The sequence below is a fragment of the Meleagris gallopavo genome, chromosome 29, assembly GCF_905368555.1.
Source record: "Meleagris gallopavo chromosome 29, MGAL_WU_HG_1.1, whole genome shotgun sequence".
NCBI lineage: Eukaryota > Metazoa > Chordata > Aves > Galliformes > Phasianidae > Meleagris > Meleagris gallopavo.
This window is the reverse complement of record NC_139432.1, coordinates 4,032,164-4,053,761: the sequence shown is the minus strand read 5'-3', so window position 1 is coordinate 4,053,761 and position 21,598 is coordinate 4,032,164. Positions and strand designations below refer to the sequence as shown.

At 59.5% G+C, this 21,598-nt stretch overlaps 1 protein-coding gene and 1 long non-coding RNA gene across 6 annotated transcripts in view; one reads left to right on the top strand and one right to left on the bottom strand.

Annotated features, from left to right (window-relative positions):
• The first annotated feature begins 3,831 nt into the window (after nt 1-3,831).
• The window catches only part of SRCIN1 (SRC kinase signaling inhibitor 1), a 41,301-nt gene continuing 23,534 nt past the window's right edge, over nt 3,832-21,598 (top strand). Inside the window, exons 1-3 of one of the 5 annotated variants that reach the window (XM_085210814.1) lie at nt 3,832-3,959; nt 11,986-12,269; nt 19,187-19,207. In XM_085210814.1, coding sequence (XP_085066940.1) covers nt 3,854-3,959; nt 11,986-12,269; nt 19,187-19,207 — 411 coding nt within the window. In that variant the 5' untranslated portion in view covers nt 3,832-3,853. Of the gene's footprint in view, nt 3,960-11,985; nt 12,270-14,371; nt 14,606-19,183; nt 19,208-21,598 lie in introns of those variants that run through there. The other 4 variants (XM_085210821.1, XM_085210816.1, XM_085210815.1 and 1 more) reach the window with 4 other exon arrangements.
• Nucleotides 10,495-15,590, bottom strand: LOC146542593 (uncharacterized). The gene is made up of 5 exons (XR_014879995.1): nt 15,501-15,590; nt 12,101-12,203; nt 11,575-11,687; nt 11,148-11,391; nt 10,495-10,976 (listed from the first exon to the last, which is right to left on the bottom strand). It is a non-coding gene; the product is annotated as an uncharacterized LOC146542593 (long non-coding RNA).

Sequence of the window (21,598 nt, the reverse complement as noted above, 5' to 3'; positions counted from 1 at the left end):
TTTCTGAGAGCGGCAGACATGACACATCTGCTGATATGATGCCTCCAAAAAAGAAAAAGGCATTTCTGCCCCTTGAGCACCCGCCTGCCCCATGGGCTGGGTGAATTCTGGACATGTGGTCAGTCCCCACAGCTGGGAACATTTGTCTCTCTGGTTTGGGCAGAGCTCCTGCCCTCACGTGGGCTTTTCTGGCAGTTTTGGAGCATTGCTGTGCGCTGAGCTTCAATTCTGTCTGTGCACTAGGAAGGGAATTCAGACAGGGGAAAGGGATTCCCAGTGGGATGCGGAGCTCTCATTGCCCACCACGTCCCTCGCCCCGCTGAGCCATTCTGTTGTGCTGAGGAATGAACAGATGAGGGCCGTCCACCTCCACCCACCCATCCATCCATCCGTCTGTCTGCCCATACAGCCTGTTTGCTCCAGGGAAAAGCTTGAGCCTCTCATTCACCCCAGCAATGGGTCACATCCTCTCCCGTGGGCAGAAATGTCGCTCCACAACCCAGCACAGAGCGCAGGCAGTGCTGAGCAAAGGCCAGGCATCAAACTGCCTGCAGCTTTTCTCATTGTTTATTGCAAGGCTTTCAGTGCGGCTCCCTGCTGGTTAACCCTTCTTTGCTGACGGATGGGGGCAAGTCCCACTTCTCCTCTAGCACTGGAGCACTCGCTCAGCACCCCATATCTGGTCACTGCATGACACACAATAAGCCCACTGTGCTGGGCGTGTTGGGCACCGCATGCACGAATATTGCTGGATAGACTTCGAGCTCAGTGCCGCCGTTGTGCTGCGTGTCAGCAGACACAAAGCTGTGCTGTCTCACTCCCAGCGAGGGGTGAAAGGGGCTGCAGTGCCCGAGGAGCGCTGCGCTGTTCGTGCCACGGCCAGCAGTGCCACAGCAGAGCAGGGCTTCATTGTGCCGGGGCTGTGCGTGGGCATTGTGAGGAGCAGGCGTGGGTCTGCAGAGCAGAAAGATGGCAGGGACCAGGACGGGGAGCACAGGGAGCCACGATCCAGACCCTTTTGTAGCAGACCCCTTTGCATCCAGACCCCATTGCACTCAGACCACATTGCACCCAGATCCCATTGCATTCAGGCCCCTTTGCATCCAGACCCATTGCACCCAGACCACATTGCACCCAGATCCCATTGCATTCAGGCCCCTTTGCATCCAGACCCATTGCACCCAGATCCCATTGCATTCATGCCCCTTTGCATCCAGACCCCATTGCACCCAGACCCCATTGCACCCAGATCCCATTGCATTCAGGCCCCTTTGCATCCAGACCCATTGCACCCAGACCACATTGCACCCAGATCCCATTGCATTCAGGCCCCTTTGCATCCAGACCCCATTGCACCCAGACCCCATTGCACCCAGACCCCATTGCACCCAGATCCCATTGCATTCAGGCCCCTTTGCATCCAGACCCCTTTGCACCCAGACCTCACTGCCCCTGGTCCCCACTGCACCCTGACCCCTCTCCACCCAGACCCTGTTATGATCAGACCCCACTGCTCCCAGACTCCACTGCACACAGACCCCGCTGTACTCAGACCCCATTGCACCTGGTCCCCACTCCTCCCAACCCCAGTGGCTGCTGCAGTGCTCACATCTGTCCCTTGTCCCCATCCAGGTGCTGGTGGCAGCTCCTGGGAGAGCCTCTGATTGCAAATCTGTGTCTGGCATCGCATGTGCAAATGCAGGCACCTCGCCTCGAGGTGTGAGCTGCTTTTACCAGCCTCCCCCTGGGAGCTGCCTTGCTGCATGCAGCTGCTCACAGCCCCACTGAGGCTGAGGTGTCACGCAGCCATAGGCTTTTTGTGCACACAACACCTCATGCCACCACACTGCCAGCTCAGGGTTGTGCTGCAGAGAAATCGTGGCTTTGGGGAGTCCCCAAGTGGGGAACTTTGGGTTTCAGATGGGGCACCCAGCCTCTCTGCATGCAGCCCCTTCTGAGCAGCTCTCCAGCTGCACTAATGCTTATTTGCTTCTCATTAGCAGAGCAATCAGAATTCAAAGGTCACCTCTTCCTCTGGCCCTCCCTGCAGCACGGCTGTGGGTGCAAGCCAGGATTCAGGGATCAGTGGGAAGAACAATTAATCCTTACTGCAAGCAGTGACCATGTTTGCCTTTCCAGCACAGCGTCCTCCCATCTCTGCACCCTCCTGGTGCCCCCACACCTTCAGCTTTGTGTCTCTGCACTGTGTCCAGGACGCTTCCCCTTAGGGAGGGGGCAACAGGACCCCTTGGGATGGAGGCAATGTGGGGTATCTCATCCCAGAGGCTGGGATTCTCCCACCTGGTTGTGCCAAGGCTCTGGGCGGTGCTGCACCCCCTGTTCACACCTCATTTCCCCATCTGCAAAATGGGATAAAACCCCACTTTGTGTCTTTGGTGGAGGGTTTCCTGGATGCTGTAGCCCCCAGCAGCTGGTTTTGCCTCTTGGGTTGTGTGGGACGAGCTTTGAAGGCATGAGAAATTATAAGTTCATGACAGCCTTTGGGATACTGAAATGCACCAGGAGCGATGGGGAGAAACACTGGGAACGGGGGAAGGAGGAAAAAGGGTGAGTTTGGAAAGCAGCTTCTATGCCCTGGAAAAGCCATGAGATGGGAAGAAAGGAGGGAGCAGCTGAGGGAGATGCTGCCCAGCTCTGGTCCCATGTGCACATCTGCTGGCTGCCACATCCCCCCCAAGTCCCCGCTGTGGAGGTCGGGAGCAGTCCCACATACCGTGGCTGCCCAGGGGCTGTGCAGAACACAGCTGTGTGGCAGTGGGCAGCAGCTTGGGGTTGGTTTCCATGGGCTGATCCTCACGGTGCCCACGGGTGGGTGTCAGATCCGTGCCAGGCGGGCTGCTGGCGGCAGTGCTGAGGGCAAAGTGTTTGCTGCTGGATGCTTCGTGCTCTGGCAGGTGGAGAAGGAGGCTTTGGGGAACGGGTGGTGCTGGAGCTGCCTGGGGGCTGCAGGGCTCTGCTTTTAATCACCGGTAATCGGTGTTCGTGTGCTGCTCGGCGGCTGCTGGGGGCTCTGCTGGTGTCCCCCCGTGCAGACCCTGCGAGCAGGGAGGGGCATCCCATGGGCTGACGGCGTCGGCGCTGTGCACGGATGAGCAGTGGCTGCTGGCTGCAGCCCATGTGATGCATGTGAGGGGGCACGCTGACATTTCGAGAGGAAAAAAAAAAAAATAACAAAAAATAATACCCAGAGACCCACGGGGAGCTTTGAAGTGCCTGAGCCAGAAAAGAGAGCAAGAGAGACAGACAGACAGACAGACAGACATCAGTACGGAGAAGAGGAACCGAGTCGGGCAGGGGGGCAAATTCTCGGGGCAGGAGAGAGGATGTGAGCGCAGCGCTGGCACGGAGCCGGGAAGGATGCGATGGCCGCTGGCACCGAAAGCGGAGCAGCGATTTTTAGCCACCGAAATGGAGCGGGGACGGCAGCGGGGAGCGGCGGGGACGGCAGCGTGGTGGCAGCTGAGCGCTGTGCGGGATCGGTGACACCGCGGCGGTTCCTCTCCATCGCGCCGATGTGACGCGGCGGTGCCGAGCGGTGGCTGCGCGGTGCTGCTCGAGGTCAGTGCCGTGGACGGGGTTTGGTGAGAGCGCAACCCGCTGCTCTCCTTCTCTGCGTGCGCGTTTCGTAATGAGCCGCTCCTGTATTTAATTAACGCGAGCAGCTAACGCGAGCCTCCCTAGATTTAACCTGACAGAGACGACGTGTTGCTTGAAATGCCGAGCGATTAGTAAAAGCGGGTTTGATTCGCTTTAAACATATGCCGTACGATGCATGTGTTTGTCGCACAGATTTTGGAGCCGTCTCCCGGTTCCTCCCTGCCCGGGTGTCACCATGCTTCCTCGCTGGGCGAAGCATCCCTCGGGCGCTTCCCCTCGGCTGCGGGAGCAGAACAGAGCCTCGGAGCCCGGGGACCGCAGGCTGACATCGCTGCTCGTGGGTACGGATTGGGGACGTGGGGGCGGGGGGGGTGTTGTGTGCCCGGAGGCGATGCTGGGATGGGCCGGGCGGGATGCTGGGTGCTGCAGGCAGCTGCTGTGCCCTCCTTTTGCTTGACTACACTGCGATGTTTGGACAGCTGCGGGCAGGCGCTGGTGGAAGGGTTCGGAGGGATGCGGCGCTGCTCCGGGTTGGGGATGGAGGAGGAATGGGTGGCGTCTGCTGCGGGATGTGGGGATGCTCCTGGGGGGGGACGTTGCGGTGCCTTCATCCCGTGGCTGGACGTGGTGTGCCGTGCATCTGGGGAGCCCCGTGGGGACCTCTGGCAGCAGGACGTGGCCCGGCTGTGTCCCTCCGTGTGCCCAGGGCTCTGTTCTGGCACAGCTGCCCCGGTTATTCAGATGATGGGTGCGCTTTCTGGCATCTAGAAGGCTTTAGGCATAGATCTGTGTGTTTTTCCCAGCCTTTTTGACTCGTAGCTCGCTGTGACTAACCGGGCTGGCAGAGCAGTCTGTGACCAACCACCTACGTGCTACCTGCATGCTTATAAATAGGGGCTGTCCTCCCCTCCCCGTCTGGAGCATTGCTCCCAAGCCCCTCCATAACACAGAAATAGCTTCCCCAGCATCCTCCCCCCCATCACCCCAGCTCTGTGCAAAGCAGCACAGGATCCCCAAATGCCCATTTCCCACGTGATGCTCTGGGCACGGCTGGGCTCCAGGCTGCCAGCACTGATCACAGCAGGAGTCAACTCCTCGAAGGAGCTGCGTGCCCTTGTGCCAGTGCAGGAGCTGTGCCAGGCTCTTGTCCCCCCATTTACCCCCCCCCACCCCCCCCAGGCTCTGCTCCCAGCCTCTCAGGCAAGGACTGGGGGAGCTTTGGGTTTGATTTGAGTTTTTCCCCTTTGTGGCACCATCCAGGGCTCTGCTTCCCTGCAGGAAAGCAGGAGGGGCACCTTCCCACCTCCCCCCCCCCACCTTGCTCCCGCTGTGCTCTTCCAGATGGATTTGCTTTTGATGAGGTGTAGCGTGCCATCGAAGCTCCTGTCAGGCAGCTCCGGCCTCCCATCAGTGAGCGAGCAGTTAGCATGACTGCACTAATGGCAGCAGATTAGAGGAAGTGATTAACTTGCCTGAAAAACTGCACTGAGTGCATTCTGCACAACCCCAGGGCTGGTGCAGTGCAAGGCCCCGCTCCCCTTCACAGGGGCTTTATCCCATCATTTTGCTTCCCTCTACAGCAACCTGTTGCATTTCTTTTCCACCTTTGGCTGCAAGCTCTCTGGTCAAATCCTGCCCCTCTACTTCCAAGCTGGAATGACAATGCTGCCCTTCCCATCTGCGGGACAAGGGTGCATCCCCATGCAGCAGAGCACCCTGCTCTTGGCTACCACCCAGCGCAGGGGGGTCCTGCAGCCATCCTGCAGCACTGGGATGGGTGACACCAGGCACAGCCATGTTCTGGAGCTGCCACCTCTCTGCTACCCGTGTGCTGTTGTGCTGTTGATCCTCATTTCTGCTGTCACCAAAGCAATCAAGGTGGCCTTGCTCTGCTCAGCGACTTCGCTCGGTGTCTCATTAGAGGAAGGAGTGGTTCTGTTGGGAATTGATTTTTGATCTCGTTGTGTTTCCCTCCGGCCCCTTCTCCCCCCTGCCTCGTTCCTCTGCCTGCCTCCAAAGCCACTCACCTGCCAGCAAGGAACCACCCCAAACCCTGACCAGGGGGAGATCTTGCATCTCCCACTGATTCCTTATGGGGAGCACAGCTTCTCTGTAGGTCTGCTCCGAGCAGCCCCTGCTGTTTGGCATTCCCTCCTTCCTCCTTTTCCCTTTTTTCTTCTGTACCTAAAAGCCAATTAACTGCTGGGAAAGGGGGGTGCTGGGCAGGAGGGTAGGGATGTGGTGGTGCCAGGTGGGGCACAGATGGGGTGGGAGCTGTGTGCCTTACCCTTGCCCTCATTTTGGGGTCATTTCCCTCCAACCAGCTGGGCTGTTTCCTTCCCTCCTATTTGCAGCAGGACCCCGGCCCCCCGTTCCCCACCTCCTGCTCTGCTCTGGCCTAAGAGGAAGCATCGATTTGGTGTCTTGAGGGGCAGTTTATCGCTTTCCTGATGCCTGATAGATTGGAATTGATTTCCAGAGCAATTTGCCTGAGCAGCTGAAGTCAGAGTGGTGGGACCCATGCTGCAGCACTCCTGCAGTGGTAGAGATGCAAAAGGGTGATGGAGACGGCAGCTCTGCAGGGTTTTGCGTGCTCAGGTCCTTCGCAACCTCAGGTTCATCCCCGTGCTGTCTCTCCCCAGGCTGTGCATGGGATCTCTGTGTGGAGAAGGGGTTTGGCAGCTCTTTGCTGCACGACGCAGTGAGTCACTGCCCCACGCCTGGCTCAGCACAGTGGTGGGAGTGAGACAGAGCTGCCGGGTGCTGAGAAGCTCGGGGTCCTTTCAGGAGATGTGCATCCAAACCAAGTGGCTCTGCTTGTGCTTTCCCCTTTCTCCCACCTGGGTTTGTCCCCTCCACATCTCTGTATCTTGCTGGCAGCCGGACCCACGTGCTCTGCATCTGCCCCCTTTGGATTGGGCCATTCCCTCTTCAGTCCTATGCCTCAGTTTCCCCCTCAGATGTGAGCCTGAGGACATCCCCCAGGCTGCAATCTGGCTGCAGCCACATGGGCTCATCCCATCCTCGCTGCACTGCCTGGATCTGAGAGAGGAGACCACCACACACTGTGTGTTTGTGCCGTGACAGCCCCCCCCACCCCTGCTGTATTTTAATCCAGTTCCTGAGCTGCTGGCATCTCCCCCAGCCACAGTGCTGTGCCTCCCCACTTCCCCAGGCAGCGCTGCTCAGGGGATGCCGCCAGCTCTGGCCCGCTGCCAGGGGTCAGGGAGGAAGCTGGCAGCAGAGGGAAGCTTTGCCCAGCTCTGCTGGCCGTGACTCATCCTCCTGCATCGCGCATCCTCTGTGAGCTCACCCTCTGTGCTCATTTTCCCCCTCCACCAAAGCAAAGCAGCTCCGTGAGGAGCGCTGGGACGAGGATGGGAGCAGCTCGAGGGGAGATGCTGAGCCAACGAGAGAGCGCAGGAAAGAGGAGGGCTGGGAGGGGGGCTGTGGACAGGGCTGGGGGCTGCAGGGGGCTGTGTGCCCATAGCCCAACTCGCGGCCCTGATGATGGATGTGTTGGTGCTGCTGGTGCCCAGCACGAAGCTCGTGGCTGGGGGAGCGGGGTGCGCTCGCTTCCCATCTCTGTGTGTGCGTGTGGGTGTGATGACACCCAGCGGGGTGGGAAGGAGCTGCTGCTTTTCATGGGGCCGGGCCAGATGGGCTCTCTCCTTCAGCTCAGGGTTTGAGACATGGGAATTGAGCCGCCCGTGTCCCCGCTTCCAGAGCAAAGTGCTGCGTGCCAGCACAGGGCTGGGTGCCAGATGCCTGAGATGGGGCAGGGCTGCCACCAGCGTACCCCTACGTGTCCGGATGGATCCTGTGCTGCTTCCTGGCTTCTTGGCAGCTGCGGTGGCCAGGGCGCATCATGGCTGGGGACAGGCAGGGCTGGGTCTGCAGGGACACATCCGGCACTGTGGGCACCGAGCGCTGCCAGCCCGTGGGGTGTCCTGGCATGGTCCCAGTGGAGTGGGGCTGGGAACTTCCCAATGAAGCGATCAGTGGTGGGTGTTTTGTCTCCCTTGGATCCTCTTTAATGGAGAGAGAAAGGCCCCGTGTTGTGGAGGGGACGCCTGGGGATGGGGGGGTGGCATTACCACCGCTGGGACAGCTGTGCCACGGGCAGGGGTTGTATTGGGGTGGGCACTCTCTGCCCCACGCTGGGTCTCCATCAACCCAGGAGTGAGCAGATCACATGGAAGCTTTCAGCACAGCCGTCCGTGAGCTTTCACTCCTCATATTGCTCTGCACGAGGCTGCTGGGAGGCACGGGGAGGGCATGCTGTGTTCCTGCTGTGATGTTCATGTGCTGGGACAGCCCCACCGAGCGGTGCCGCATGGGCATAGAGAACCCTCGTCTCACGCTTTGGCACTGGGTGAGCTGCTGCCAAGCCCCCCCTGCAGCCCCCAGCCATTCAGAGGTGTTCCCAGCAGGCACGGCTTTATTAGCTGGGGCTGAGGCCAAACTGGGACCAAGGGTTGCTGTGGGGAGGTGTCCCTTCTGACAGCAAAATGCCAGGCAGGGAATGACTGCTGGAGAGAAGCCAGAGTGTGTCCAGGACAGAGCTGTGCCCCGAGCTTCGCGCTTCGTGGGACACCAGCACCCAGTGTCACACCTTGGCTGTGTTCACCAGGTCCCATAGCACAGCTCACCTTACCACCACAGCCCCATCCTAACACAACTGCTTGGCTGAGCACAGCACAGTCCGTCCATCTGTCCGTCCCCCCTCCTCCCCCCTATAGATCCTGCCTCAAATCAAGCTGAGCACATCCCAACGAGCATCACCTCCCACTGCCCTTCCCCTATGGCTGCATCCCAGTGCCTTGCAGCAGCCTGGCAGAGAAGGGGTTACTGCAGCACGGGGCTCTCCAGGCCGTGTCCTCACGTGCTGCACACAGCAGCAGTTTGCAGCTCAGCGGCTGCGGCGTTTCGGGGAAGGCGAGCGCATCTCCCAGCTGCCCTAATGGCCGGGTGTGGGGAGCTGCATAGCTCCAAGGGCTTCTATTCTTCTGCCTCCCTTTCTCCCCAAACGTAATCTCTCCTTCCCCTCCCCTCTCCCCGTTTGGTACAATTGCTTGCTCGGACTATTTTTCATGCTCTGCTAACTGTCACGGCTTTCACGGCCCGCGTGAGCTCGGCTGCTTCATGAAGATTTATGAAACTGCAGTAATAAACTGTGTTTGAAAGATCCTCTTTCTGATAAACCCCCGCCACGCTGCGGGCGGGGGGGGATCGGGGCGGACCACCCTGCTGGATGCCCACCCCGGTGTGACTCTGACGGGGTACAGGGCAGGATTTGGGGCTCCTCTCCCACCCACGGCACCCGGTAAGGAGGATGGATGGACGGTCCCTGCTGCCCGGAGGGGGATTTCCAGGATTTCCCATTGGATTCCGGCTGCTGTGGGAGCACACCTGGAGGATGCTCATCCCATCCCACTGATGGAATCAAAGGGGTGAAGTGGGGAAGGGTGCAGCATCTCCTCTTTCGGGATGCCTGCTCGTGTTCTTGCTGGAGCCCAGTGAGGAGTTCAGGAGCGGATGCAGCGCAGCCAGAGGTGGAAGAGCCCCCGTCGGTTCCCGGCTCTGCTCTGACCCGGTGCTGATTGTGCAGGGCTTTTCAAATCATCCTCTTTAGCAGTCGCAGAGAGACAGCGAGCTGGCGCGTTCCGCTCCCGGAGCGTGTAATCAGGGAGCAGGGAGCTGCATGCTGATGTGAGGCTCAGCACCGGGGGTGGGAAAGAGTCAGGAGGGTGGCTGGGATGGGTGCTGGGTTCTGGGTTCTGGATGCTCGGTTCTGAGTGTTGGGTTCTGGGTGCTCGATTCTGGAAGCTGAGTTTTGGATGCTGGGTTCTGGACGCTCGATTCTGGGTGCTGGGTTCTGGGTGCTGTTCTGGAAGTTGAGTTCTGGATGCTGGGTTCTGGATGCTTGATTCTGGGTGCTGGGTTCTGGGTGCTGAGTTCTGGATGCTGGGTTCTGGATGCTCGATTCTGGGTGCTGGGTTCTGGGTGCTGAGTTCTGGATGCTGAGTTCTGGATGCTGGGTTCTGGATGCTCGATTCTGGGTGCTGTGTTCTGGATGCTGGGTGTGGGTGGTGGGTTCTGGGTGCTGGGTTCTGGGTGATGGATTCTGGGTGATGGATTCTGGGTGTTGGGTTTTGGATACTGGGTTCTGGGTGATGGATTCTGGGTGTTGGGTTTTGGATACTGGGTTCTGGATGCTGGGTTCTGGATGCTCAATTCTGGGCACTGGGTTCTGGATACAGGGTTCTGGATTCTGGATGCTGAGTTCTGAATGCTGGGTTCTGGATACAGGGTTCTGGATTCTGGGTGCTGAGTGTTGGGTTCTTGATGCTGAGTTCTGGGTTCTGAGTTCTGGCTGTTGGGTTCTGGATTCTGGGTGCTGAGTTCTGGATACTGAGTTTTGGGTTCAGCCCCTGCATATCTCCATTGCTCTGCCCCCCAGACAAGCACTTTGTGACCAGCTGAGGGCAGGAGGGCTGTGCAGCCCCATAGCACACCCACAGTGAGCAGCGTGATTTGGGGGCTGTCACACAACGGGAGAGATGCACACAGGTAGTGCCAAACCCAGCGGTCACCTCCATGGTGACATCATCGATCCATCCATGGGCATTTTGCACACCATCACCGTGCCAGGGTGACACGGGGACTGGGCTGAGCGTGGTGGGATGGATCGGGATTGCAGTGCTTGCTCAGATTCTGTTGTCATGCAAGGAAGGGTGTCCCAAGGCTTTGGTGTCCCAGGGCTTTGGTGTCCCCAAGGCTTTGGTGTCCCCAAGGCTTTGGTGTCCCAAGGCTTTGGTGTCCCAGGGCTTTGGTGTCCAAGGCTTTGGTGTCCCAGGGCTTTGGTGTCCAGGGCTTTGGTGTCCCAAGGCTTTGGTGTCCAAGGCTTTGGTGTCCCAGGGCTTTGGTGTCCCCAAGGCTTTGGTGTCCATGGTTTTGCTGTCCCAAGGCTTTGGTGTCCCCAAGGCTTTGGTGTCCCAGGGCTTTGGTGTCCCCAAGGCTTTGGTGTCCAGGGCTTTGCTTTCCCAAGGCTTTGGTGTCCCCAAGGCTTTGGTGTCTGGGGCTTTGCTGTCCCAAGGCTTTGGTGTCCCAGGGCTTTGGTGTCCAGGGCTTTGCTGTCCCAAGGCTTTGGTGTCCCAAGGCTTTGGTGTCCAGGACTTTAGTGTCCCCAAGGCTTCTGCTGGGGGCTGCACTGATGCCATCACCTGCTGTTTATCTTGCTCCACAGCTTCTGCTCTGAACAGTTTTTCTTGTATTCCCACAATCACCCAACTCACAGCAAACCCCTCTGTATGACCTTGAGCAGCCGAGTGGCGTCGGCAGCGCAGACAAAAATCCTGTCCCACATTAATAACACAATCACTCGTTATAAAGCTGATATGTTGGGCTGATAAATAATTAAGGGAAAAGGAAAAGCTCTCTATGATTTGCTTAGCGGGAAGGAAGGGGGAAAAGGAAGGAGATGAATAATGAATCAAGGTTAAACGGGAGTGAAAGGAAAGCCTTACGGTGGTGAATTCCCTCAGCAGGAGTGCTGCAGGTTGCCAAACATTTGGAGCTGGTGGTTGTGGGGTGACGTGGGCCGGGCAGCATGAGGTCCCTGAGCTCATCAGCAGCGCTGGGACGGATGGGGCTGAGTGCCACGGGGTTGGGCACTCCACACTCACTGTGTTGGTGATGGGTTTTGGCAGCACGCAGGGACTTCCAGGCATGAGTTACACTCGTGGTGTGTGAGCAGTCGGCACGGCTTCCCTGGGAATTAAAGTCATGGTGTGATGCTGATGAATGGCTGTGGTGGTGAAGGGATGAGCGCTGCCAGCACCCACTGACCGGGGTTGAGCTCTGCGAGGGCTGGAATAGCTTTGGGGGGGTCCCCGGCCACAGGCAGCAGCACAGTGCAGCACTGATGGGACGATGCAAGCCTCCCCAACCCACCTTTCATTTTCTTTTTTGGTCTGTCCGTGTGTCTGTGTCCCTCTGTCTGTCTGTGCCGCGGGGCGGTGCGCCCGGCTCGTGTGTCTCGTCTGTGCCGTTTTGGTGCCTTAGCGCTGTTCATTCCATGTTTTAGCCCAAATGTTGGGGTCTTGGTAGCACCTCGGCCCCTCTGTCCCTCCCGTAGCCCCCAGCCCTTCCTGACCCCCCCCCCCCACCACCACCACCATCACAGGGAGACGAAACCCTGCACCCCTCCCACCCCCACCGCTTGCATCCCACCAAACGATGACCCCACACCCGGCCGGACTCAGCCACATTTAACACCACCCCGTGCCCCGTCCCCACACCACAGCACCCCAAACCCACCAGGGGGCCTCCCCTCACCCCGTTCTGCTCTCCCTCCCCGTGCAGATCCCGACAGGACCAGCGCCCACATGATCTCGGCCGACGATGCCGAGTACCCGCGGGAGTACCGCACTTTGGGCAACGGCACACGGCGCTTCTCCAACGTAGGGTTGGTGCACACCTCGGAGCGCCGGCACACCGTCATCGCCGCCCAGAGCCTCGAGGCCCTCACCGGCCTCCAGAAGTCGGAGATGGAACGCAAACGGGACGCCTTCATGGACCACCTGAAGAATAAATACCCGCAGCACGCGCTGGCGCTGCGCGGGCAGCAGGAGCGCATGCGGGATCAGGTAAGGGGTGTATGATTGGGGGAGGGGGGGGGAACAGGACCCCCTCATTTGGGGAAGTGTGGGGGGGTCGTAGGGGGCATGGCATGGGCAGGAGCAGCCCTTCTCGCACAGGCTGGGGGTCTCCAAGTAGATTTTTTCCTTGGCTGAGATGAAAGCAGTGTCTCCGCGCATGCAGGTGGAGGGGTGGGTGTGCCAGTCATGAGGTGCGTGGCTTCACTCTGCTAAAGATGGGGGGGGTTTGACATAGTGGGGACCCCTATCCTGCTCTCTGCAGCTTCCTGGTGCTCAGCCATGGGCAGACCTGACCTGAGAGGGATGGGGATGCTCAGAGCCAGGGCGATGTGGGGCACCTCCTGGGGGAGGGGTCTCCCACTGCTGCCTGGGTGAGGGCTGGGAAGGGCAGGGCTGTGAGGCAGCGAGGGGCTGAGGCTCCCTCACAGTGCTGTGCAGGGCAGGGGCTGCACGTGGGTCAGGTGCTCTCAGAGCTCAGGGTTCCCTGTGTTTGGTGTTCCCACAGTTCAGTGCTGTCAGGTTCGGTGCCCACATCCCTGCAGGGATGTCCCTTGGCTGTGCATTCCCAGGGACTCCATTCTCCCCCAGGGCCCAAAGGTGGGGGGATCTGCAGAAGGGACACCTGATTTCATGCCCCCACGGTGTGGCAATGGGGAAGAGTGACCCCCCCAGCCTGGAGTCTGCTGGAGCAGCCATACGTTCCTACCAAAACTATCACTTATATGCAAAAAAAGCACAGGGGAGGGCGAGCACGGAGCAGCTGCAGGAAGAAATCCTATATCATCTCCAACTAGACACCTCCCCGTGGGGTGAAGGCAACAGCTCCCAGACTCAGCAGAAAGAAATAGAGAAAGAAATCAAGCTGTATAAGGAAACGCAGCTGCTCCCACGCTGCAGCCCCTATCCTGGCTTTGTGGGGCTGGGATGGCAGCACTGGGGGGTCCCACAGTGCAACCCCTCTCCATGCAAAAAGGTCGTTGGCTCAGGGCTGGATGCAAAGGGGAGCAGTGCAGCCCTGCAGTGCGTTGCAGCCTCCAGCTGTTGGCAGAGGTTGCAATGAGGTGAGGGCTGCGAGAGTTTCCTTGCAGCAAAGTGCACCTTGCTCCTCTCTCTCCCTGCAGAAGCGATGCTGGGTGCTGGTGCAACCTGAGCAGGGTGTGCACGAGGTGCAAGGTGTGCCCCCACCCCTTCTGCTCTGCAGCAATGTTTGCCATTTACCTCTCAGTAAATAATCAGGAATCTTCCCCTCGTTATTACAGTGGTTTAAAGACTTTTTTTCTTTAGGCAGCAGCTGGGAAAAGCAAATCTGCCCGGTGTTGGCTCAAGGTTGGGAGGCTTTAGAGGATTTTAGAAAGCGAATGGGAAACTTTGGGATTTGGAGCATCCTCTGTGCTTGGGAATTGCTGTGGGGCTGAGGGCCGCGCATTTCCAGCAAGATGGGAGGTTGAGAATAAAAACAGTGGGAACCTGGGTGTAAACCTTTAGATGACATCGTGTTACAGCACTGAAATGAGCAGAGTGCTGCCCTGTAATCGAACCATCACCCATGGAGCACTGCAGAGGGGTCCAAGGTGGCAGCTGCTGTAAAACCCACATAGGAAAACGTGTTCGATGGGTACGGTAACAGCAGGGGGTGGGAGATGTGCAGATCTGCAGCTGTGCTGCTTCACTTTGGAACCGATAACCCCCAACCAGCACAGATGCATGCATCCTCAGCTCTCCCCCATGCACCATCCCCCCCTCCCCTCCTCTCCCCCGCCGGGGGTCCCGGTTCGCACACAGCCCTGCAGCTGCGGGGTCTTTTGGAGAGCAAAAATCGTAGCAGAGGGAAACGAACGGCAGCAGCGCTGCGATGGGTGCAGGGGGGTGGGGAGGAGGGGGGAAGTGGGGGGGTTACAAGCACGGCTGCGCGTGCATGAGCGCGCGTGCATGCATGCCTGCGTGTGCGCGCAGCCCCACGCGCGCGTGCGTTTGCGTGCGTGCGTGCGCACAGGTGTGGGCACACGTGTGTGTGTGTGTATGTGTGTGTTCGTGGGCGCGCCTCCACGTGCACGCGCGCTCCTCCTCCGCCGGGAGCGCGCACCGCCGCGTGGCGGCCCCGCGACAGGTGGAGTCGCGGTTGTCATGGAAACCGCACCCCGCGGGAGGGGCGGGCGGCGGGGCCGGAGCGGAGGCCGCAGCGGCGGCGGAGGAGGAGGCGGTGGCGGCGGTCGCTGCTCCGCGCAGCGCTGCGCTCCCGGGCCCCGCCCGCCCCCGGGCCGCGCTGCGACGCGGAGAGGAACGGAGGCGGTCGGGGCTGAGCGGAGCGGGCGCACCTGGTGCAGGTACCGAGGGGGTGATGTCTGTCTGTCCGTCCGTCCGTCCGTTCTCCCATTCCTTCCCCCCAGCGACTCCCGGTATCCCTTCCCTATATCCTCTCCTTCCCCCATCCCGCTCCGTTCCGCTCACCTCCGCCTTTCCCGGTGCCCCCCCCCCCCATGTGTCCCCCACCTGCATTCTTTCCACCTCCATCCTTCTCCCCTCCATCTTTCTACCCCTCCGCCCCCCATCCCGCTCTGCTTCACCCATCTACTCTCTTTCCCCGGTGCCCCCCCCGTTCCTCCCGACCCTCTCATGTCGTCCCGTCTCCCCCCTCCCCCCCGCGCTGTACCCCCGTCCCGGTGCGCGGAGCCTCGCAGCTCCGCACCGATCGCCCCCGGCTCCGCTCGGTCTCCGGAGGGCGAACGCTGCGGGCGCTGCAGTGGCGGAGGAGCGGCCGAGGAGCAGCGCACGGTGCGGCCCCGCGGGCTCTGCGCGTTCCTCTTCGGTTCGTTCAAGGAAGGGGTTGGGGGGGGGGGGGTTCAGCCCTGCTCCTTTTGGGATTTTGCGGGGAAGAAGCGGCTGCGGAGCGGCTCTGAATGCGGCAGTGCGGGCGGCAGCGGCCGCAGCCCCCCCGGGTTGGGGACAACGAAGGGGCACCGCTCGACATCCCGCCCCCCTCCCCCCCCCCGGAGCTCTGCTCCCGGCCCGATGCCTCCGGTGCCCATCACGCGGCCCCGCACCCCTGGTGCTGCTGGGGGGCGCGCAGAGCCCGCAGCCCCTGGGACCCCCCCCCCCGGGGAGGTGGGAAGGAGGAGGGCCGGTTCCAGGTGCTGTGTAGGATCTCCTGTGTAGGATCGCACCCGGCTCTGTCCCCACGGGGCCGCCGGTGGATGCCCGCGGATCTCCTTCCTCCCTTACCTCGCACGTCCCTTTTGTGCCCGTCCACCTACGCGTGCCGTTGCCATCGTTACCCCGCAATTCGAGCTGCCCAACTTCTCCCGGGCTTCCTGCCTACCCCCCCCTCCCCTCCCCACACCAAACCCTGACCCCCAGCCCCGCTCCCCGGCTGGGGGGGCACCCCTCTGCCTCTTCCTGCCCCTATGGGACCGGGATTCCCGCAGTGTGACACCCCCCCCTCCCCTCATCCCCCATCTTTCTGCGTGGGGCTGTTGCAGCTCCCCTTGGATCCTCCAGTCCCGGAGGGGTGCCTGAGCTTGGAGGCTGCGTTGCAAGCAGGGGGGGTTGCACGATTTATCCTAGCAGCGCTCTCCCTCCCCCTCACCCCTCGATGCGTCGCTGCGTGCCGGTGCGTTTTTGCAAACAGCCGTCGTCGCTGCTTTGCTCTGTATTGATGTGGTGAAAAGGGAGGGCTTGGGGAAGAGCCAGGAGCACAAACACGGTGGTGCCTGAGTGCGTTCCTGCTCTGACATCACCTGAGCTGCTCCAGAGGGAGCTGAGAGCTGGAACTGCTGCTTACGGTGGGCTCCGTGCTGTGGATGCAGGCAGGAGTTGCACGCAGAGCCCTGAGCTTTCCTCACCCCGTGCTGCCGTGCCCGGCTTGCAATAATTACAGGACCTCAGATAACAGGATCTGCAATGCACAGCCTCGGTGTCTCTCTTGGCTGCTTCTGGTTGCTGTTTGCATTCGGCTCGTTTTGTTGCTTCGGCTTCAGTTCCTTTCGTGCTGAAAAGCATTAAAAACTTTTAACACGGAGAAACGGCTTCAATCCACTTTGCCGGTGTATTTCGGGGAGGTTTTTGTTTGTCAAGACGTTGTGCCTGAGGGGGAGACTCTATCAGAAACTGCAACAATTGGAAATGAGTTAATTAAAAAGCCAATGAGAGCACTGCCGTCCCTCCCCCCGGCACGGCGTGCTGGGATGCTGCTGCTGCCCATTTTGGAGGGAAACATCGGTGCTGCCTTGTTAATCAGTAACAGATTTGTGCCATAATTGCTAACCAGGGGCAGTCTGCCTTGGTCAGAGCAGTGACTTGCTTGGATTTCGTTCACCTGGGACAGCTTTTCTCCTGAGACAGCCGCAAGGACGCGGGGTTTAAGTGTGATGTGCTTTGCTGCGTTCCCCAGCTCTGGCTTTCCTCTCATCGGCAGTGTTTGCTGGTGCAGCTCTGTGAGCATTGCTGTGTGCACGAGTTCCCTCGTGGCCGTGGGTTCCAGCAGATCTGAGGTTTGCATGGGTTCTCTGCCCCTGAAATGCATGGCTGTGTTGGGAGGGGCCCGAATCCTCCTTAGTCCCTCATTTTGCAGCTCCGTGTACATGACTTTCATTGTAATTATAATCTCAGCCTTTGTAATTCTCCCTACCGTCGGCACAGCTCGAGCTGCCTGTTTTATCGCGTGGAACAAGGCTGTCGTTTCCAATCCTCTCTCAGACCATTATCTCCCTTTGATGCTTTTGAAGAGTCAGGGACGTGTTAATTCTACCTTGGCCTCCTCCTCTCCCCTTCCCTTCGTGCAAACCTCCAGCAGGGCAGCGTGAAGGGCGCTGGGACCGTCCCAGCCCTGTCCCCATAGCGCAGGGTTTGTCACAGAGGTGGCGTTTTGCTTTGGGAGAGGCCAGGTTGGTAGAAAATGAGCTCAACCGGGCGCAGTGCCTGCGAGGACAGATGGAGCCTGAGGTGCCTGTGCGGATCTCTGCCCTCAGAGCATGGCACCAGATTGGTTGCTCTGGGCCAGCATGGGGGGAGCCTCCATCCCCCCTTCTCCCCCCTCCCCCCCCCCCCCAGACCTTGCAACCCAATGGGGTTTGGCTCCTGTGCGCAATGGGACAACGCTGAGCCATGCAGCCACCTGCAGAGGTGCCCTCCTGGTTCTGTTTGGGCAAGGATTTGGGTTTTGCGCTCCGTCAGCATCACTTTGGGGTCACGGAGCTGTGGTTGTGGGGCAGTCCGGGTGCCTGGGGTCGCTTCCAGAACATTCCCCACCTGCTGCCCTGGCACCGGCGGGGGTTCAGATGCGCTGGATGTGGCGGGGATGTAATGGATGGGCTTTGTGATAAGCCTGTCCAGTCATCCTAAAATAATAAATAAAATGCATACCAAGAGCTGCTGTGAGATAGGATCAGCAATATTGGGGATGGGGAAAATCACTGCGGCTCTTCAGCAGCAAAATGAAGGGCGTGGAGGGAAGGGGCAGAAGGAGCCATTCGAGAGCATCCGCTCCCAATTTGGGGGTGGGTCCTCTGGGGTCGGGGGGCTGCAGCCACATCCCTGTGCTGCGGGCTGCCCTGCTCAGCACTGGGTCTGTGCACTACCTGAAGGTGTTTGGAGGCAGCTCTCATTTGGGCAAGTTCTGTGCCCAGGGTGGGTCCTGTGGCTGCTGTCTGTGGGCTTCTGTTCCTGGTGCTGCTTCTGAGTCACAGCGTGCCCTTGGAAAAGACCTTTGTGCCTCCAGGCTTGCCTGCCTGAGCAAACAGCAGCGCTGGGCTTGAATCACTCCCAAAGCAGCCTCGGTTTGTTTGATGCAGAACTTGTGGGTCTGCTCGTGTCTGGTGGAATGTTAATGTCGGTGCATCGATGAGGACGTTGCATTGGGATAAGAGCATCTTGCTGAGGCTGTAGGTGTGTCTAAAAGGGGATTTAGGAGAAGGTTTGTGTTTGTACAGCAGACTTCTGTTCACACTGTCGGGGTTTGAACCTGTACACAGAGCTGAGTCCTGCACAGCTGGTCAGGGAAGGGTTAATGCCTCGGGCAGTGGTGGTGGTTAAAGCCATGGATGGAAGCAAAGCTCTGCTGTGATCCAACCTGATGGGAGCTCCTGTGTGATCCCGGAGCACAGCAATGGGATGGGCAGCACAGGGTCCCGGGAAGGGAACCTGCTTTGTGCTGAGAGCTCTGCAGGGCGAGCTGAGCACGGTGGGGAGATGGGTGGCTGTGAGCAGGGAGGCAAAGAGAAGCCGAGAACTCTGATCCCAATAAAAGATGGGAAGGAGCCGCCCCGCGGGTGTTCCTCCCACCCCACCCACTCGTGGCACATCCTCAGCCCCGTCCTGGGAGGGGAGCTGCCCTCGGTGAGGCTTTGCTGTGAGCATCCTCGGGAGCTTTGCGTCCATTTCTGATGCTCATCAGCGGGTGTTTGGGGAGCGCTTTGCAGCGTGCCGGGCTGCAAGCGATGCCAGCTCCCATCACTCGCTGCAGCACATTGCAATGACACCGGTGGAGACGCTGCAAAGAAGCACCAGAGGGAGGTAGCAGGGGCAAGCAGGGTTGTAAGGGGGGGCGAGGGGGGGATTTTAAGATGCTTTTAAGACTGAAAACCGTTCTGGCTCCCTGGCAGCACGTGCTGGGTGGTGAGCATGGGGCTGAGCCACGCTCCCTTTGCACTCAACTGCACACCTCACTGCTTGCACAGCCCCCCCCCCAGCCCATCCCCAGCCCTTGCCTGCAGGGAGGGGGATGCTGAGCAGAAAGGAGAGCAGGTCGAATGTAGTCAGCAATTCTCAAAGGGAAAACGAAACTCAAACCAGAATCTTAATGGTATTTTTTGTTTGTTTGTTTGTTTCCTTTTTTTTTTTTTAATTGTTGTTGTTGTTGTTTTTTGTTTGTTTTCCTTCGTTTTGTCACTTTATTTTATTGTCGTTAGCAGCCCAACTACTGGAGCTTTAAGGTCAGTATTCCTGATTTTTTTGTCATGCTTTGGTTTGACGTGCATGCACTTCTCCACCTGTGCCTCATCTGTGTCCATGCAGGGGGTGGGAGCTGGGGGCTGTGCTCAGGGTTCCTGTGCCAAAGAGGTGTGTTCTCAGCTTCGGCTCGTGAGAAGGCTCTTATGCTCCAGGTTGAGGTGTTGTGTGGAGGTGAAAATGCTCCCTGAGAGGGAGGAATCCACGCCTTGCCCTCACTCGGGCTGCAGGCAATCCGTGCTGCTTTGCAGTCACCTCACTGCTGCAGGGCTGAGGGCCGCGTCCCCTTAACAGTGGGAAAAGGACAGAGCAAAGCCCATCGCGGGTGGATTCTGAGCTCATCAGGAAAGCTGCCCGCCCCCGGTGCAAATCTTATGGCTGTTGATAGGGTTGCCGTGGTTCCCAGGTCGGTCGGTCGGTGCTGAGCGCAGCCGAGGAGCAGCGAGGGATGCGGTGATCACCAATACCTGCACCCAGCACTGCACAGAGCAGAACCAGAGCTCGCTGCCAGCGCCTTGCAGGCGGTCACCCGGTGGTCTGGGGGTGCAGAACGCGTGACCCGGAGCTGCCTTCCTCCCTCCTCTTCTTCCTCGCGGGGCTGCAATGGCAGCGCTTCAAGGCCGGCAGCGTTGCCGGGTGACCTTGGCACGCCGTCCTGGTGGCTCTGCTCTTCCTGTGGATAAAACAGGCGCTGTGCTCGGCTGGCAGCTCCGAGCTGAGGAGTCATCAAACACATAATATGAGCACTTGTTCCGAGTGCTCATTCCTGAAGTGCTCGCAGTGCAAAATGCGTGCGAGCGGCAGCTCTGTGCACATCCAGCTGTCTGCATCCTCCCATCTCTGACATTTCCCGGGCCTGAAGGGGTGGCACAAAAGCTCTGATTTTCATTATTTTTGTTTTTTTTCCCCTTTCTTTTTTTCTTGTAAGGAATGAAATGGGGATGAGCTCTGAGCGCCAGCTGTCCCAAGAGCAGCAGCAGTTGGGTGTATGCAGGGAGCGTTGCTTCACCCAGCAGCGCTTTGCATTGCAGGCAGAGCATCCCATGTGGGAATGCATGCAGCCCAGTGCTCCCCACCTGGGGACCCCCAGCTGCTGACCTGGGGTGTCAAGGGAGCCCTATGCTAGGCTGATGTGTGGAGCAGATGCTGGAGGCTGCCTCGCAGCCACCTGTGTCCTGGGGGTCTCCTGGCTGTGCCCCCCTCCTTGGCCAGGGAGCCACCATCCTATGGGAAAAAGCCACAAAGGGTCCCAGGCAGGACCAACTCCCCTCATCCCCGTGTCCATGGTGCGTCCCCACTTCCACCCACAGACAGCTGCTGGCTGCAGATTTGGGGCTCTCCAGGTGTGGGCTTTGGTTTGTCACGCTCAGGGTGGAGATGAGGAGATGCTCCTGGTTGTCAGTCTCGCTGCGGAGACGGTTTGTCCCCAGCCATGGGGTCTTCTGCACCCCGTTGTGTCTACCCCCTAAAACAAAACATCCCCTGTGCATCCCTCAGCCCCCTGCCCTGGCATCTCATTGGCTCAGCTGCCGGTCCCTGAACCCCCTGCCATGTGTTTTATCAGCACCCACAGCCAGAGCGATCCTCACTGCATTTCTGGGTTGCTCAGGACCCTGCTCCTGGAATCTGCAGGCTGGGTTGGCTCCCAGAGCCCAGCCCTGCTGCTGACTGGTACACATTGAGGGTACCTGTGTGTGTGTCAGCACAGCCCCCTGCAATTGCTTGTCCCCTTCTCCCCTGTTCCCTTCCTGCTGCTTTCTCATGCCCAGCTTTCCTTCTGCTCCCCGGCGTCCCTGAAGGATGCAGTAATTTGCTTATTTTTGGAAGATGCTGTCACACGAGGCAGCACCACCATTGAGCAGAGGATAAGAGGCAGCTCCTGAGCAGCGGGGAGGGGGGGGGGGGGAGAAGGGGGGTAAACAGCCCCGAGGAGGCAGGATGCTGCCCTCACCCCAAATCCATCTCCGGTCGCACATCCCCAGCACAGCCCCATCAGCAGGCACAGCTCAGAGGGATGGATCAGACTCATCTCTGCTGTTTTCCCGTTGATTTTCTTCTGGATGAGCCTCTTTGAGGCTTGGGAGGAACAAGCTCAGGAAAAGCAGCCAGGTTTCCTCTGTGGGGTGGCTGCGCTTATCCTTCCCATGGGATGGGAGTCACCCCCAGCACCAGGAGGTGGGGTGTCCCTGTCCCAGCTCTGCCTGTGCTGGGTTGGCACGGCTCTCTGGGGTTCCTTTGGAGCACCTGCTGCTCCATCCCGTCCTATTGGGCAGCAAGCAGCAGTTTTGGGGGCTGATGCTGTGGGGAAACCCCACTCCATCCCGTGCACATCTGGCGGCTGCGCACATCTGGCGGGACGGCCCCTTCCTTTAGTC